This window comes from Notechis scutatus, chromosome Z, assembly GCF_049901735.1.
Source record: "Notechis scutatus isolate UNSWTSFEM ecotype Mainland chromosome Z, rNotScu1.2, whole genome shotgun sequence".
Lineage (NCBI taxonomy): Eukaryota > Metazoa > Chordata > Lepidosauria > Squamata > Elapidae > Notechis > Notechis scutatus.
In genome coordinates, this window is record NC_142025.1 from 84,177,398 (window position 1) to 84,196,170 (window position 18,773).

Below are 18,773 nucleotides of genomic sequence, written 5' to 3' on the forward strand. Positions count from 1 at the left end.
GTATCCCTTAGAATGGAGGAAGAAAAAGACAAGTAATACTTATTTATTTTATTTAAAAATTGTGTAGTATTCTCATACAAACCATACAACTCTCTTCTTAAAATGTGAATGTTGCCGTTTTTGACCATCTATTTGGTTGTATCCTATGGTAATACATATTCTTAATTTTTGTTTGACCAATTTCTCTCTCCAGTGATTATCTATCCTTGCCAGCAGGTTGTTCGCACACATGGTTTTCTTTCTCTCACATGCATCCCATGCTTTCTTCCTCCCTCCTTCTTGCCATATGTATGTTTTTAAAGAAATAAAAAATCGTATAACTGAAACCTGACAATCGGCATGTTGGATTTCAGTGGTATAAACTTGAGGCATTTTTGATAAGGGGCTGCTTGAGAGCCACACTCTGGCTATATTGTTATAAAGTACACAGCTCAGTCACTTGTTTGGTGAGATGGACAGCCATATAAATTTAAAAATTAAATAAAATGAAAAACGGTTCTATGTTCTTGAGTGTAAGTGTAAGATAAGAGTTAGAAAAATAGGGCAGGAGAGAAGGTTTTCTCTCATACAAAGTGTTAGAATACAAGGTCATCCATTGTAACAAATGCAGGAAAATTCAAGGCTGATACTTTTAAATATAGCACATTGTGGAATTTGTTGCCACAGATGGTACAGGTAGCCCTCAGATTACAATGGCAATTAGGACTGGTTTCCACGTGCTAAGGTCAAAAAGCACAATGTCATATGACCTCATCATTTAGCAACAGCAATCCTGCTACTATCATAACCCCAAGATTATTAAGTAGGAAGAGGCAGAACAAGGAGTGGAGGGAAGTACGTGGGTACTGCAGATAGGCAGTATATGCAGAGGATATTGTAGGCAGATGGAAAAATCATGCAAGGGCCACAGGCTTGTCTTATGGAGAACAAGTGGGTTAATGGGGCCTCCAGAAAGTGCTATGGAACATAACAGCAAGATTATATTTTAAGTGGTCAGTAAATCAGATGGCTGTTTCCTGTTTTCTTAGTGGACTACTGGGAAGCAACTATGGAAGGACCTATCCTCCACTCACCTTAGTCCAAGCTAGTGAACTTTTCAAATATTCATATTTGACCACTTTGTGACTTGTTACTAGTCTAGATGTGCCTGTGTTCTGATCCAGCTGATCTCTTGTTTTCTTATGAAAACCTGCATCACCACTTTTAAGGAAACTTGAGTTTTATTTCTGTTAAAATGTTCACTTGTATGCTTCGGTATTCATTGCAGCAGTCATTTTATATATACAAATTGGGTTTGGAGGTTTTCCTTGAATTACCCAAACCTAATACTCTCCACATAGGTATATACCTTGATGTGTCTTTCTTTCTTTCTTTCTTTCTTTCTTTCTTTCTTTCTTTCTCTCTCTCTCTCTCTCTCTCTCTCTCTCTCTCTCTCTCTCTGAAAGAGAACTACCGTATTTATCGGCGTATAACACGCACTTTTTTCCCCCTGAAAATAGGGGGCAAATGATGTATGCGTGTTATACGCCGATATAATGTTAAGAAGCCTTCGGTGAATGCTGCTGGGATCGGGGATCAAGGACACAAATGAAAGAAGGGGAGGGAGGAAGCAACCGAAGCCTGTCCTTCTCTCTGGGTCAGCTCTGTCAGTCGCTCTCTCGCTCCTCCACCAGCACAGGAAGAAACTGCTTCAAAGAAGCGGGGGGGGGGGGCTTCCCTGAAGCGCCCGTTTCTCCCCCACCCCCACCCCGCCCGCCCGCCCGCCCGCCCGCAGTGCTCCGTTCTGCCTGCCTGCCTGCCTTCGTTAATGGTTGAATCGGAACAGCTTCGGCTGAGTAAAAGAGGCGAATAGTTATTATTCTCAGCCGAAGCTGCTCCCAAACAACCAGAAACTAAGGCAGGCAGGCAGGCAGGCAGAATGGGACACTGTGGATTGAAGCGCGCGCGCGGGGTGGGAGTGGGGGTGAAACGGGCGCTTTCCTGAAATTTCCCTCTTAAAATGAAGATGCGTGTTATACGCCTGTGCGTGTTATACGCCGATAAATACGGTATCTTGATACAGATATATTTATTTAAAATTAGATAAAAAATGAAAACATTAATCCAGATGTGCCGAAATACTTGAAGCATAGTTGTAATCTCTGGTCCATCTTAATTAAAGTTTTCAAAGAAAATACTTTGGTTATATTGTTAACTTGCTACTTTTAAGTTCTGTTATATCTTTTGATTATAGTAGGAGTCCTGGATTCATTATTTGGATCTCTATAAAATATCTGCTTTCTGTATTTACAATGCAGAAGAAACTGCTTTGCCTTGTTAGAAACCTGACTGGAAGGCAAAGCCTCCCTTCCCCCACCCTCTGCATTGCCCTTTTATAACATTTAACCTTTCATTGTCTGTTCTCCATCTCAGTGCTCTTTGTTTCTCCCCCTTCCTTTTAAAACTTTTTTTAATGAGGAAATACAGAAACTGTAAAACACAAACTGTGGCCCTTTATCCTGTTTTGAGTTAAACAGACTATGCAAAAAGGCAGAAGATGGGGGAAATGTTGCTTTGCCAAGGTCAGTTTTCAAACAGCTACTCCATATGGCCCAGTAAGAACAGCCTATAATTCTGAATTCTGCAGATCTCCGGAATGCAAACAAGGCATTGTGAGGGGTGTAACAGGGAGGCAAAGGAGGCCGTCTCCCAGGTATCTGGCAGGGCAAAGATGGGAGGAGGGAAGAGGTAGGTGGGCATGCATCAGTGTCTCTACAAAGTTATAGAGCCATCCGGTCATTTGAAAGTGCGAATGATGGGATAACTTTTGTAAACTTATCTTTGAATCATAGTCGTACATGGCTTTTGGGAGGCATGTTGTAATTTTGAAGGGTCACTAAATCTGTTGTACCTCAAGGATTATCTGTAATTTTTAATATTTTAAAGGTTTTTATTTAGTTTAAAGATTATTTTGCTAATTGGCTATGCACAATATTTTTAGAAAACAAGAAGTGTATAAAATTTTCAATATCTTGGCAAATTTTAAAGGCAAATATGCTAAACTGAGATTTTTTTTCCATTAAATATTACTAAATCGGACAAACTTCCAGAATACACTAAGCTGGCCTTTTATATAATCTTTATAGCATTTTATAGATTATACTGAGAATCAGATTTAATTCCTTCAGTACAGGAATGACTAACTGTGATATTACAGTATATGCCAGTATGTAAAATAACCTCATGAAGTTAGTGCATAACTTACTTCCACACTTGACGTTTGGATTTCATAAGAAGAAGGACCTACATTTTTAAATTGTAATTATTTTTGTTATATAGTTATCACAACTAATCTAAAATTTTATTTTTCTAATAGTCAAATATATCGGCTTTCACACACATGTAGTTCTTATAACTACAACTGAGCCCAAAATTTCTGTTGCTACGCAAGACAGTTGTTAAGTAAATTTTGCCCCATTTTACGACCTTTTTTGCTGCAGTTGTTAAATGAATTACTACAATTGTTAAGTTAGTAACATAGTTGTTTAAGTGAATCTGACTTCCCCATTGACTTTGCTAGTCAGAGGGTTGCTTGTCCTTGGAAGCCTGCAACTATCATAAGTATATGCCAATCATCTACAATTTGATCACACGACTATGAGGATGCTGCAGTGGTCGTAAATGTGAAAAACAGTCATAAACCATTTTTTTCAATGCAATTGTAACTTCCAACGATCATTAAACCACGGGTGTCAAACTTGCTGTGTCACATTGCTGTGTGATATATAACAATGTTTTTCCCTTTGCGGAGCTGGGGTGGGTGTAGCCTGTGTATGACGCATCCAGCCTGAGGGTTGCCAGTTTGACACCCCTGAATTAAACAAACCATTTAAGTTGAGGACTACTTGTAGTTATATTTGTTTCAGTCCAATTTGGTACATTAGCATAAAAGTAACATGAAACAGTGTCTACTTCATTTTAATTTTCTCTTAAATTATTCTTCAGTTATTTGCATTTTGCAATTTCTATGGATCTTCCTTTTTTCTTTCATTTTTTAAAATAAACAAAGGAATATTCATTTCTTATTTTGAAAGTGCTAGTACATTTGATTATTAATAGGTGAGTAGTTTGGTTTTGCTTCTGAATCACATGCAAAATGGTCTTGTGAGAGACTTCAGATTTTGAAATTTGTATTCTTGTCAGGATCCTTGAGCTAAACAAAGGATTCGTACTTAAACCAATTGCTTTCTAATGGTTATTTTAACAATTTTGAGACATCATATTTTGAGCTTTATTTACCACGTGACAATGTGTAAAATTGAAATATTCACTAGGGAGTAAGGCATGGATGCTTTAGCAATCTCGAAAATACATGCTAATTTAACTTCTTAAAAGTGATGCAGCAATGTAATAAAAATCAATAATTCAATTCTATATGGTATTGAAAGTAAAAGCAGTAATTATATATTCCAAAAGTGGAATTAAATATTGCCATACTCAAATTTAATGGAACAATGGGTCCAGATATTTAAAAATGTGAAGTATACTAATATTTTAAATATGAAATAAATTCATCCAAATATTTTTATTTATTGGATATTTCAAAGTTTGTTTAAAAATTCATGGATTTTAGATTTTTTGATGTGAGTGACGTAAGAAATAAAAAATTCTTTAACTCATATGATGTGATCCTTTTCTGTTATAGTTTAACTTTGACTATATATTATATAGTTTTAGGAAGAATATAATTATAGGACATCGGTGTGATATTGAATTATATTCCTAAAATATGGAATTTGTCATCTCATAAAGAGCTCTGGATCCATTAAGCTTAGGATAGGGCACAGAGGATAATTTTACATAATTAGAAGAAAGTTTATCATTTTTTAAAGTCCCATGTTCTAAAAATGAGAAGATAACATAGTATGCCTAATATTCTATTGTCTAGATTTAATGACAAACATAATTTAAAATTATTTTGTACAGATTTTTTTTATGGTTTTGTGTGGATTTTTTCCTGTTAATTGGATGGTTATTATGCTTATCTTAATCATTATCAGGCTCTTACAGGGTTTTTTCCCCCACTGGCATATAAATCTTTTTTTTTTTAGTATGTACAACTTTTTTGGGATATTTCATTATATTTTTAAAAACTTTCCATTTACCATCAAAATTCAATGATATATTATCTATATAAGTGTATGCAATGAAAAATACTGATATAATTCAGATTTATGATTAATATAAACTTTATATTTGGTAAACAGTTTAGTTGAAAGGTGGAACAATTGATAAAAATGCTTTTTTAAGATAGGCTATTACAAAACGTAGAATCTTTGACCAGTTATATATTTAAGTTTTCTTTTTTTAATACAGGTCATAGCAAATGACAGGACCCCTTTAATGGGAAAAGTCCACTGGGAGAAAATGGTGAAGAAAGTATCAAGGTTTGGTATACGTACAGGCACTTTTAATTGTTCCAGTGACCCCAGGTGTGTTCTCTGAAATATTGTAGCCAAATAGAAGAAAAATTAATGTGGAAAGATTGTTTGGTGATTAATAATAGGCATCTACATTTTACCAGTATCCAATTTTGGAAATTAAATTTCTCCAGGTTGCAGTATTAACTTTTATTATGAATTAAGCAAACTACCATTTATCTTTGAAACTATTCTGTGCTTCAAAATATTGACTAAGTAACTTGGCTCTCTCTTCTTCTCCTATTGTCTTTATCAACTCCCTGATACTCCCTTAACGCCTTGTTCCAAATCCTTGTTGCCATGTCTTCTACTGTTATTTCTCCAATTTCTTTCAGTCCATTTTCCAAAGGTATCTAAACTTTACTTCAGTTCCATCACTCTGCCACAGACCATACCCCAAAGTGTAGCCCAGCTTGTCCTTTCATACCTTAAAAATTAATATAAAATAGAAAACTGACAGGAACCCATTTGCAGAACCAAACTTAGTTTCTATATTTAGGATATATTTCACTTTTTAAAACAGCTCTAATAAGGTAATTTTGTTTTGGAAATAGGCATTTATTAAATCTACAATTCTATTTCTTCTTATTTCATAGCAAAACTACTCATACTCAAATTAAGTGAAATCAAGAATTCTGTGATCAATTTTTGTGGGGTTTTTCAAAGTTCTGTTGAAATGACTATTAATGGGGGCCTGTTTATATTAGAAATGTTAAATCTGCAGATTAATCTACCATTAATCTACCTTATAAGAAGTATTTTTAAATACTATTTAATTTAACTGGATGTTTTCTTTGTAGATACTGCAGAAGAAGAGGTTGGGTAAGGTCTACATTAATTATGTCAGTTCCACAAACAAGTACATCCAAAGGGAAAGTAATGCTTAAAGAATATAGTGGACGTAAAATTGAAACGGAACATATTTTCAAATGGATAACAGCCCATGCTGCTTCTCGAATCAAAACAATATTCAAATCAGAACACTTGAAAGAAGAATGGAATAAAAGTTACCAGTATAGAGTGAAAATATATTTGTTTGCTAAATTAGACCAGCCTCCAGCTTTCTTTTCTGCACTAAGTGTGAAATTTACTGGCAGAGTTGAGTTTATTTTTGTGAATGTAGAAAACTGGGACAACAAGAGTCACATTGCAGAAATGGGCATCTATAAGACACCATCTTATATTCTTAGAACTCCTGAAGGTATTTACAGGTATGGAAATAATACTGGTGAATTTATATCCCTTCATGCTATGGACTCCTTCTTGCGATCTTTACAACCTGAAGTTAATGATTTATTTGTTTTAAGTTTAGTTTTAGTTAATTTGATGGCATGGATGGACTTATTTATCACCCAAGGTGCTACTATAAAGCGCTTTGTTGTTCTTATAAGCACTCTAGGGACTTATAATTCTCTTTTAATCATTTCCTGGCTACCAGTTCTGGGGTTTTTGCAATTACCTTATTTAGATAGTTTCTACGAATATAGCTTAAAACTGTTCCGTTACTCTAATACAACGACCCTCGCTTCATGGGTAAGAGCTGACTGGATGTTCTACTCATCACACCCTGCCTTGTTCCTCAGCACGTATTTGGGACATGGTTTATTAATTGATTATTTTGAGAAAAAAAGACGACATAATAACAGTGATGAAATAAATGCCAATAACTTAGAGTGGCTGTCAAGCCTTTGGGATTGGTACACCAGTTATCTATTCCATCCAATCACATCTTTTCAGCATTTCCCCTTTGAATCTGATTGGGATGAAGACCCAGATCTCTTTCTTGATCGCTTAGCTTTCCCTGATTTGTGGCTTCATCCTCTAATACCAACTGATTATATCAAAAATTTACCTATGTGGCGATTTAAATGTTTTGATGGACACTCAGAAGAGGAAATGATGGAACTCTCCCAAAGTGAAAATGACTCAGATAGTGAATGCAAAGATGTTCCAAATAACGATAAAGAGTTATTTGAGGATGAGAGAAGAACCCTTCTAAATCCTTGTGAAGGAGAAATTTTTTGCAATGCTGAAACTTGTTCATGTGCCAAAGCCAAGTCATATGAATCATACAGTACTAAAGATGATTTGGAGCCTGATTGGTCAGCTTGGCCGGTTGGCATGTTGCACTGTACCGAATGTGTTGTATGTCTGGAGAATTTCTGTTCTGGGTGTCTGTTAATGGGCTTACCATGTGGCCATGTCTTTCACCAGAATTGCATTGTGATGTGGCTAGTAGGGGGGCGACATTGCTGCCCCGTCTGTAGATGGGCGTCTTACAAGAAAAAGAAGCCATATGTACATCATCAGCTTTTATCAAATCACAGCCTGTCTTAATTGTATACCAATAATGTTCCTTTGTAACTTATGTATTACTGCTTGCCATTTAAATGTTAGTCACAAACAGACCGTGTAGCTTGAAGTTTTAGTTTAAATGTTAGTGCAGTGAAATAAAATAAACATGATGCTAATGTTGATGACAGAATCATTTGGTTGCCTTGTGTGTTGAAATAATGAATATGTATTTGTACAGTTATAGCTTTCCTTTACAACATTTGAACATTTAAATTAATATTCATTTTTTATTTGCATTCATCGCAAGCACAAAAACCAGATGTTTGTCAACAAAAGTATATTTCTGCAAAAGTTTAACATAAGATTTGGGTGAAGATAGAAATTTTAACAAAAAATAATTGTTTTATTTATATGTTTCTTTTAGAGTTTTTTCAGCATACCTCTGTTGAATAATGTATTATTTGTGAGTATACATTTAAAAACAAATTCATGAAAATAAATTATTTTAAAAGAGTAATAATTTTCAATATTAATCATTTTAACATTTTTGTGTTAAATTGCTATCTTTATATGCTAGCCTTTCTGCAAAATAAAAATAAAAAATGGAACACCACTTCCCAGACAAATCTTCGGTCTAGACATTTCCAATTTGTCTCTTATTCTTTAAACTGTCATGTTTATCTTGTGTATAGTAAATAAAGCTTATTCCACTGTTTTTATTTAAATGTTTTATCTGAAGTTGACTCCTAAAAATGGGGAGTCAGGTAAGCAAATCTTTTGCCATATTTGATAGAAATTGTTGTTCAAAATTACCTATTTCTCATGTCTCATTTCTAACATTTTCTCCCCCCGCCCCCCGCCCCCCCGCTCATTGTCACCCATGACATGTTTGCCAGATAAAAGCTTTTATCTCTATGCTGACATCTGTCTGTTTGTATTTTATTGCTAATAGCTGGCAGGTTGTATTCTTTTTCTTCTCCATTATAACTGAAAATCAAAACATGACTTTAACAATGGTTTATATTTAAAGTATAGAGATTAGTCACAAGAGGCTTTTATCATGGAAAGAAGTACTGAGCTCACAGATCATTTAAAGGCATATATGCCTTAAGCATGGCTTGTTGAATAAATTGATATTTTATTATAATCTTTTATCAGCATTCCTGAATGAATCTCAATTGGCTTGGTAGGCTAAGCTACCAGTATACAAAGTGAAGCTGCACAGATATTTGTGGCCTTCAAAACTGTTGGATCCAGGCAGCCCCAAATCTCTAAAAACTTCTACCAACTTTGGTTCTTTCCTATACAAATGTTGATCTATCAAGCCATTTTGAAAACAGACTTAGTTTTCATTTGGAAGAATGTTAAATGTGTGTTTAGAATTGGTCAAGAAATCACAGGTGCAGAGCAGGGGCTACTATACAAACATCAAGACAGGTTTCCTGCTTCACTTCACCATGCGTAGTAGCTACTTGTAAGTTCAGTCACTTGCATGTACCTAATAGCAATAGAACTAGACTTATATACTGCTTCGTGCTTTTACAGCCCTCTTTAAGCGGTTTACAGAGTCAGCATATTGTCCCCAACAATTGGAGTCCTCATTTTACCAAACACGGAAGGATTGAAGGCTAACAACCTTGAGCCTAATTAGATTTGAATTGCCAAATTGCAGGGAGCTGTCAGTCAGCAGGAATAGCCTGCAGTACTGCATTCTAACCATTGCGCTACCGCTGCTCTTAGCCCACCATTCCTTAAACTGGGTGTCAGCAACCCATATGCAGTTCTTTGGGCCCTCTGCTGCGGCTCTGAGTCCCATCACTGGCTGGCCCCACCCCTTGCCCTCCTCTCCCCTCCCTCGCCTGGCCTGAGATGGTAAGGGCAAAGGCAGGAGATGGAGAAGCGGCTGGGGCTGATTCTCCAGCGCCTCGCTCTTGCTGGAGCTTCTTCCATCCCTTATTGGTGCTGAGCGGACCTCGGTCGCTTGGGAGGCATGCAACCTGCTCTCCACCCTGAGACACTGGCCCAGCCTGGCCATGACCGACGCCAGCCTTGCTAACATGAAGGCTGGCAGGGTGGGAATAGGTTCCGGGAGGATGGGATGTTGGAAAGGGGAATGGGCCTGCAGCGCCCAGCCACAGCTTTACGAGGTTCAGGGCAATGGGAAAAGGAAGCTGCTCCCACCAAACCTCGCATGCCCATCCTGGGGATCAGGCTCAGAAAAAGCCTCGCCAAAGACGCTCTCCCATCAGCCAGTCTCCCTTTCTCTCTCTATGTCTGTCTCTGCATTTATCTCTCTCATGCTCTCTCTCTGTCTCTGCATCTCTTCTCTCTCTCGGAAAGCAGTGGCTGAGCCAAGCCAGCAAACTCCATGGGGTTCTTCGCTACTCCTTTTATTCTTTTTGGAAATTTGGGCTGGCTGAAGAACAAGCACCAGCTGCGGTAGAGGCTTCCCTTCGGGCAACCCTCCTCCCCCTCCTTCACCTCTTGTGACCCCTGGCCAGCTATCACAGGGCTGGGAGGGTGCACACGTGATGCTCCTCAAGAGATGCTCCTCAAGCAAGCGGCCATCCCTCCTGCATGTATCTTGCTGTGCTTTGGCACTTGCTTGAGGGTCTCCTGCGTGTGCACATCCTCCCAGCCCCGCCCCAGCTGCCAGGGAGTCATGAGAGGAGGAGGGGGGAGGAGAGTTGCCCAAAGGGAAGCCACCATGGCTGGCGCTTGTTCCTAAGAAGTGAAGCAGCCCTGTACCTGCCTTCGCGCTACATTTACACGTAAGGCAGCCTTTACCTCCTACTGTGGGCTGGAGCTTGCACACTCCGTGCTCAGCTGAAGAGCTGCAAGGGCGGGGGGGAAACAAGGCAAGGTGATGGCTGGAGCCTTAGTGCAGGAGCAAAGTAGCCCTGTACCTGCCTTCGCGCCACATTTGTGCATAAGACAGTCTTTGCTTCCTGCTGCTTCAGGCTGGAGCTCGCGCCCTCTATGCTCGGCCGAAGAGCTGCCAGGAGGATGACAACTATGTCAGCATTCCAATGAAACTGCCCATTCTCATTCAGCACTCAGAAACAAGGTTCATCCAAATAAAAATTTATTAAGGAAGTCATGTTGGCATATATGGGAAAACCCGAATCTGAAAGTTCCAGGTTTTCCCTTCCCAATTGAAATTCAAAGCCTATCCCCCGCATCCACCAATTCATCATATGGTCCAATCTGGAGACATTCCTCCAGACGCTCCTCTTCAGGTGCAGGGTATCATGTCCTTGACTTTACAAGAAGAATGTTGTTGAGTCTAATCTTCCTCTCTGAGAAATCCCCCCTCCCAAATTCCCAGGCATTAAATGTGGCAGCCTAGAAGCTTCTAAGTAATATAGAAACCTTAGAAGCCATATTAGAATCCATATTAGAAGTAATATGTCTTCTACAGCTGATAGATGACATGGCAAGGCAATGGCTGGAGTCTTAGTGCAGGAGAGAAGCCACGTCCTGTTGTTTCCTGTTAAGACCCTCAAGTGAGCGGCTGCTTGCCCCACACCTTTGCTGTGCTTTGGTGCTCGCTTGAGGAGTCTCCCTGAGTGTGCGCACCCTCATGGCCCTGCCACAGCCAGCCAGCAGGTCACAAGAGGAGGAGGAGGGGGAGGAGGAGGAGGAAGATGGTCGCCTGAAGGGAAGCCTCCGCTGTGGCTGGTGCTCGTTCCTCAGCCAGCCCAGATTTTCAAAAAGAAGAAATAAAAGGAATAATGAAGAGCCCCAAGGAGAGCTTGCTGGCTTGGCCCAGCTGCGGCTTTCAGAGGGGGAGATAGAGAGACAGAGACATAGACAGAGACACACACACAGAGGGGAGAGGGGGAAGATAGGGAGAGAGAGAGGGAGAGAAACAGAGATGGGGGGAAGAAGGGAAGATAGGGAGAAGGACAAAGAGAGACAGAGATAAAGAGGGGGGAGAGAGATAGGGGTTGAGGGGAAGATAGAGAAAAGTGGAGAGGGAAGGGGAGAGAGATACAAAAAGAGAGGGAGAGAGATACAGAGGGGGGAAACATACAGAGGGGGAGAGAGAGGGACAGGGGCAGAGATACAGAGAGATACAGAGAGGGGGGAGAGGGAGAAACAGAAGGGTTTTGTGGCTGGGTAGGCGTGGCTATGGGTTCATGTGACTGGGTGGGAGTGAGTGACATCAAGTTGGCCATGCCCACCCAGGTTTTGTGGCTCCCGGTGTTGTTTTTTTCTGTGGGAAACAGGTCCAAATGGCTCTTTGAGTGTTTAAGGTTGCAGACCCCTGCCTTAAACTTTCCAACTGTTATCCACCCTCTCATCCTATCCTGCAATGAGAATTGCAGTGGTTTTCCTCATTGACAAGTAACAAAACGAAACCCTCAAATCCATAAGGACATTAGCTTTTTATTGTGGCAGAGTAAGGATTGCATAATTTATGCCACCATATTGTTCTATTTACTCAAGAATTGGGGGATAGTCTGTAATGCAGATTCCTGAAAAAATCTCTGGTTGCTCTATTCACTTGCCTAATGATGTGTTGTTAATTTTGTTTTTGATGACAAGGACTTTCATCCTACTGTTCTTTCCATTCTTCAACCCCTATATCTCCATTGACCCTGAACTGCTGAAGGAGAGTGAAAAAATGTCATTTTGTGGTGATCATGCTCTAAGCTATCCTGGATATGATAGAATAAAGGTCTCTCTTTCTTCTCCATAATGAAAATGAGATAAAACAAAGCGCTAGTGTCTTGCCTCCCAATCCATGTTGTTAATGTATCTGATTGTTAATTGTTTCTATGAGCAGGATCTGCAAAACTAACAAGTCACTTTTTCTTTTTAAAGTATTGTGAAAAAATAGGCAATAAAAGGAAAATAGAGAAACAGGGAGGCAGAATAACACTTATGCAGAGGTACAACAAGAGAAACAACACTTATGAACTTATGCAGAGGTACAACAAGAAAAACCAAATATCAGAAAGAACCAGGAAAAATGATATGAATATTTTTGTTATTGTCAGTTTGCAGTGATTTAAAGCTGCTAAATCTTCCAATTAGTACAAATTCAATCTATTATTCCCAAATGTCAGTCTGCAAGTTGCAAACAGTTAGAAGAAAGTGTTTTGTTGTTCTGAATAAGGTTGGAAATCAAAGAGAACTGAAATATTGGCTGCAGTTAAAGAACAAGCTAAGCTGAAAAATTGCACTTTCATGGTATTACGAATTTTAACCAAGATCCATATGATTTACTGTATCATCTAAAGACAAATTCACCACCATATTTAACTATTCCACCAGACATTTTGGGATGTTTTGGATCAATGTTTTCTGATACTATATATTTTTATTTATTTATTTTATTTATTTGATTTGCCAATTGTTTACAAGATAATAAGTATAAGTGTATACATAGTTGTGAATACATGAAATGGGTACATATAAGAAAAATAAAAGAAGAATAAGAGAAACAATAGGACAGGGACGGTAGGCACGTTGGTGCGCTTATATAGCTGAGTGTGGTTGAATTGATAGGATGGGAATTTGAGGATCCAGACGGTTCTACCTTGTCTCATATGGCTTTTAGATGGTAAAGAATTAATAAAAATACAGATTTCCAGAGGAAGAAATGGAACTGAAGAGGGGTCTGCAAAAGGTAGACCTGACGACTGCAATGAAGAATCATGAGTTGACTGGCTTTCCAGATAAAAGAGAACACCAGAATCATCTACAAATGCTCCAGAGTTGCTCCTTGCAAAACAGAAGTCTCTGGAAGGTTTTCAGCACTGGGAGATGAGGGAATAGTCATCTTCCTCAAACTCTGACCAGCACCATTAAAAGGACACTATGTTCACATACTTCTTTTTCTAGTCAAAAATAAGTTTTTACAATTATAAAAATGTGGTTTTGAGTTAATAAATAAGATTTTAAAAACTGGACACTAGAGGAAATTAAAGGTTTTGATTAAAGCAAAACACACAAACCTGATTAACAAGATTAATATTGGTAATATTGAAGGATACTTTAGAAAAAACAGTCATAAATTGACATCAATAATGTCAACAGTGTTATTGCCTTTAGCTAGACTGTGAATGATGTTATGGAAGAGGAATAAGTTTTTCCTGACAAGAAAAACACTGACTGGAAAGTAGATTTACCAATGACAGGATACAAAAATAAAAAAAAAACACTGGACATAATAAAGAAACTGTCTGATATGTTAATAATTAAAAGATATATACAAACAATAAATCAAAAGAATCACCCAGATAATTTTTATATACTGGGTTTACAAAAGAGACTTATTAAAAGCATTAGAGAATCTTATTAGAAGGAACAAAAATGACATTATTTCAAAATATTAAACATTAAGATTCTTAGAAGTAAAAGGAATGAATATAAGATTGGTTTATCTGATGGTTAAAGTAGATATTTTGTTATTTCTGATTACTTAATAAACCAGGACTGAAATAATGATGCTTTATAAATTTATTTATAGAGAAGAGATGGAATACAGGAAGAAGAGTTCATTTGTTATAATTTAAAAGGAGGTGAAAAATCATTAAAATTGTTTATCCCTTTTGTGATGAAGTTTGGAAGTCATTTCTTTATATATTTATATTTTTTTCTTTTCTTTTCTATTAGTTTTTACTACTGTAATTATAATCTTTAATAAAACTACTTAAAGAATAAAAACACCATTCTTGAATACAGTTAAGAATCCTGTATTTTTTTTCCTCTCATCTATTTTATTCTAAAACTACATTGTCCAATCAGATCTCTCACCCCTTTTTTATGACCCTGTGATCCCTTTAATTCAGGTAGAGTCAGGATGATTGGATAGAGCTGAGTATTTACTGGCCAGATGCCCTTCCTGATGTCTATGTGGAGTTCAGAGTAAATTTTTTCCCCTGCGCCCTAGGAAAAATCCTCTATCTAAAATTGAACTCTCAATTTTCTGAGTGGGAGGTGAGCATCTTCATCATTATGCTGCTGATTGCCCATTCAGTTCTTATTCCTTGTAAATATATTTGGTTTTGATTTTTTTTTAGAAGTCCATACAGGTTATGGAAGCACAAAGCTAAATAATTAAAGGCTGGAGTTTTTACTCAATGAACTTGGATACCACTATTATATAGCTAATGTTTTTCATAATATATCACCGTATATGAATTTAGCCTGGAAACAGATGACCAAATAAATGGGCAGACTGGAGGAATCTCCATCACCTGGGTACCTTTACTGTTGCGGATTATCAAAGCGTTGCCTCTCTCAAAAGAGGAACCTCCCAAAAAGCACGAAGGCACTAATCAATTACACTTTGAGGTAGAAAGAAAATAAATTACCTTCTGAGGGAGAGGGAGAGGCGTTGCTAATTCCATTTTTCGTGGTCTGCAAATCTCACAAGGTCTTATTTGGCACGTAGCTACCTCACACCTCTTCAGCAAAGACTTACAAACTTTCTCTGCCTATGTGCTTTTATTACACACAACCTCCCGTTTGCGCGCTATTATACAGGCTTTATACAGGCAATACTCTTCCATTTCTTGTATCTCAGAGCTGTGGAAACTTTTTCGCTGCTGTCTGTCGATTGTTGTGATTAGCATTTCATGAGGAACTGATAAGCCTGCCAGCCGAGCCCTTCCCACCACAAAATTGCTGTGTTAACTCATCGCGTTGATTACATCAGAGTTCTCCAACCTTATCAACTTTAAGACTTCTGGACTTCAACTCCCAGAATTCCTCAGCCAGCTTTTGCTGGCTGAGGAATTCTGGGAGTTGAAGTCCACAAGTCTTAAAGTTGCCAAGGTTGGAGACCCCTGGATTACAACATCCTGAACCGCCTGTAGTTTGCACGACTGACACAAACAAGTTTTTACCTCAGTAAAACATTAGTCTTACTTCCGCTTTTCTCCCCGGAGGGGAAAAAAGGGTGTGTGTGTGTGTGTGTGTGTGTGTACCCTGCTGTTGCTGACGCCTTCCTTCCTGGAGTCTTCCATTTGTATAGGAAGAGCGAAGCTCCTCTACCGAGGACCATCGCTCTAACCTTTCCTCTCTCTCTAGTTTGCTCCACTTCCTGTTTGTCCCGCAGAAAGCGCTGCCGGGACCGGAAGCCGGAAAAACCGAGTAAGAACTGCTGGAGATGGGCTTGTTTGGGAAGACGCCAGAAAAGCCGCCCAAAGAACTGGTAATGGGTCGCGGGAGAGAAGTTCAGGGGACCAAAGGTGGGACTGGATGGGCCGAAAGTAGAGGATGAATGAACAGCGGGAAGGCTGGAGGGCAGGCAGCCGGACCTGGCGAAGGAATGTGTCTAGTTGGGATTGCCGCTGCCGGGGGCAAAACGTCGCCTGTTTTAATTCACCTCTCTATTAAAGAGCAGAGGAGTCATTTCCCCACATTCCCCGTGTGGGTCTTAGTGAAGTTGGACAGGAAGGGGCGACTGCCCAGGTACATCCTCCCACTCAGCGTAGTTCTTGTACATTTATGGAAAGGTAATGTGGAAGCAGGATCGCTTGCATTCTTCACTGAAAAGAAAAACTTCTCGTTTCCTTATGCTTCATCGGGTCAAGGACATAGGATACGTTTCATATCCTCTGTTTGGTGAGGGGACCAGACAAGCGATTGTGTGCAAACCAAGCAATTGGCTAGGCTCGTGCAACACTGTGCGCTTTAATATGGTTATTTTTGGTGTATTGAGAGGTTCATGGAATTCTGATTTGGTGTCAAAATTTGTAAAGCAAAGCCCAAGCATGTATTCTTCCTCCCATGTATGCTTGAAGGATATGCCTAAAGTATAATTCTTCTGATTTGATAAGCAGATGCAAGTGTGTAAGCTGCACTGAGAGAGAACTCCATTAAAAAATGGCATTGTTATTTATATGATTATGCCTCAAAGAACAGCCTTTCAGTATTTGTGACCTCAGAGTCGAAAATTGGTCCCTCAGAGAATCTTGTTGAATTTCATCATAGTAGCCTCACAAAACTTTATTGCTGCTTTCAATAAAGATATATATGTATCTCCAGACATTTAGCTTATAATTCCCCTTATTCCTCAAATGATTGTAAAAACATGGGGAAGGACCAGACCTGAGCGGAAAAAGTTCCCAAAATTAATTTCATTCATTTTGAGCTCAATCTCTTAAACTTATATTTCTAATATTTATATCTTCAGGTCAATGAGTGGTCACAGAAAATACGGAAAGAAATGAGGGTGATTGATAGACAAATTAGAGGTCTGTATTCCCACACTTTTTCTCTGAATGAAAGTGACATATTAATAACCTTTTTTCTAATTTGGTTAGTGTTATACAATTATTGCTCACATTTCTGCCTAAGTAATTAACTTTGGTTATCTGTTGTGAGTTCAGCTTCTATATGTTTTATCCTAGAGTAGTTAGATCATGGGTATCAAACTTGTGGCATCACATTGCCATCACATGATATTTGCGATGTTTTTTCCCTTGTGGAGCTGGGGTGGGTGTGGTCTGCACATGACGCATACAACCCACAGCCCCCAGTTTGACACCCCTGTGTTAGATTATTTCATATAGCTGCCTTTTTTGTATACTTCCCTGATTAAAGTGCAACTGGAATGAAGCACAACTTGCACTCAAGTGATCCAGTTAAATTTCTAAGTATTCTAATCATGCCCCTTGTTAAACTTTTCAAGATTTATATTAGATATTGCTGGCCATTAGGTTCTTCCAATAAAAGCTTAAATATGTTTGTCAGTATATTATCGGAAAATATTTTTTGAAAAATTCAGTTTTGACTTCACAGCTAGATATTAAAATCTAAGAGACCACGTGAAATGGTGTTTTAAGATTGGACAAGGACTTGAGAGACCCAGTTTCAAGTTACTTAAAGTCACAAAGTTATTCTATTCAAGCCTAAGTACTTAACAGATTCATTATTAAGAGAATGAAATAAAGAGAAAATGCCATGTAAGCTACCTTGAACTTCTGGAAAAAGATGGAATATATCTCATAGCAAGCCAAAAACATTGCTATTAAATCCCACTTCATATTCTTAGAAAGATTAAAGAGCATTTTTGATGAAGTCAAAGTATATAAAAAAGGATGTTCAGTGTTAATGGTAAATCTTGTTGCTGGAGTACACCTTAGTGACAAGAAAATATCACTTGTTTTTCCCATGTTAATATGATGTATTCCTCTTTAAAATCCTGAAATAAACACTTTTAAACCCTGTTTATTTTTTTCTTGAATTTAGATATTCAGAGAGAAGAAGAAAAGGTGAAAAGATCCATTAAAGATGCTGCAAAAAAGGGGCAAAAAGATGTGTGTATTGTCCTGGCCAAGGAAATGATCCGTTCACGCAAGGCTGTGAGTAAACTGTATGCTTCCAGGGCCCACATGAATTCAGTCCTGATGGGGATGAAGAACCAGCTAGGTAAGGTTATTTTGGGAGTCAATAACCAGGCCCTGGCATGTAGATATTATTAGAATTATTAATAAAATACATTAATTAAAATTAATAAGCAACTTAATATACCAACTCACAAAACCAGTAATAGAGTTTTGAATAAAAATATAATCCTTCGAAACTATATATACATGTGCTGTCCTGCATCAAAGTTGCCTTATTGGAGAGATGGTTAGCATATACATTTAATAAATAAATTTTGAGATCCCACTTGGGCTACCCTGTTTTCACATTATTAACTGGATTTTTGTAAAAGGGATACACACACATTTAGAGGTACTAATCAATTTCAAGTTATCTTGCTGGAATGCAGTAAGTAGTGTGATCTGAGTATTAGCTCTGCGTCTTAGCAACCACAACTGAGAAAAGTGGGATTGCAGATATTGAATGAAATGATCATGCAGTGACCACTTACTGCTGTTTTGCTCAACAACTGAAATTCTATTTTGGTGATAAGTCAAGGACTAATGTAGATTGTTGCTGTTCAATTAAGAAAGTCTTAGTAATGATCAATGTGGGTCATTGGTGAGCTATCAAGGATTTGGTATCATTTCTAGTTTGACCACAACCTAAAAGGTCCCAAATAACTTGGAG

At 38.2% G+C, this 18,773-nt stretch overlaps 1 protein-coding gene across 11 annotated transcripts in view; it reads left to right on the forward strand.

The window, feature by feature from the left end:
- LOC113420083 (charged multivesicular body protein 3) overlaps nucleotides 1-18,773 on the forward strand; it is a 37,806-nt gene that overhangs the window by 13,979 nt on the left and 5,054 nt on the right. For 8 of the 11 annotated variants that reach the window (XM_087945939.1, XM_087945938.1, XM_087945942.1 and 5 more), the window contains 2 exons: nucleotides 5,356-5,471; nucleotides 6,260-8,479. In XM_087945939.1, coding sequence (XP_087802065.1) covers nucleotides 5,356-5,471; nucleotides 6,260-7,796 — 1,653 coding nt within the window. In that variant the 3' untranslated portion in view covers nucleotides 7,797-8,479. Of the gene's footprint in view, nucleotides 1-5,355; nucleotides 5,472-6,259; nucleotides 8,480-15,630; nucleotides 15,925-16,908; nucleotides 16,970-17,966; nucleotides 18,147-18,773 lie in introns of those variants that run through there. The other 3 variants (XM_087945943.1, XM_026679862.2, XM_087945944.1) reach the window with 3 other exon arrangements.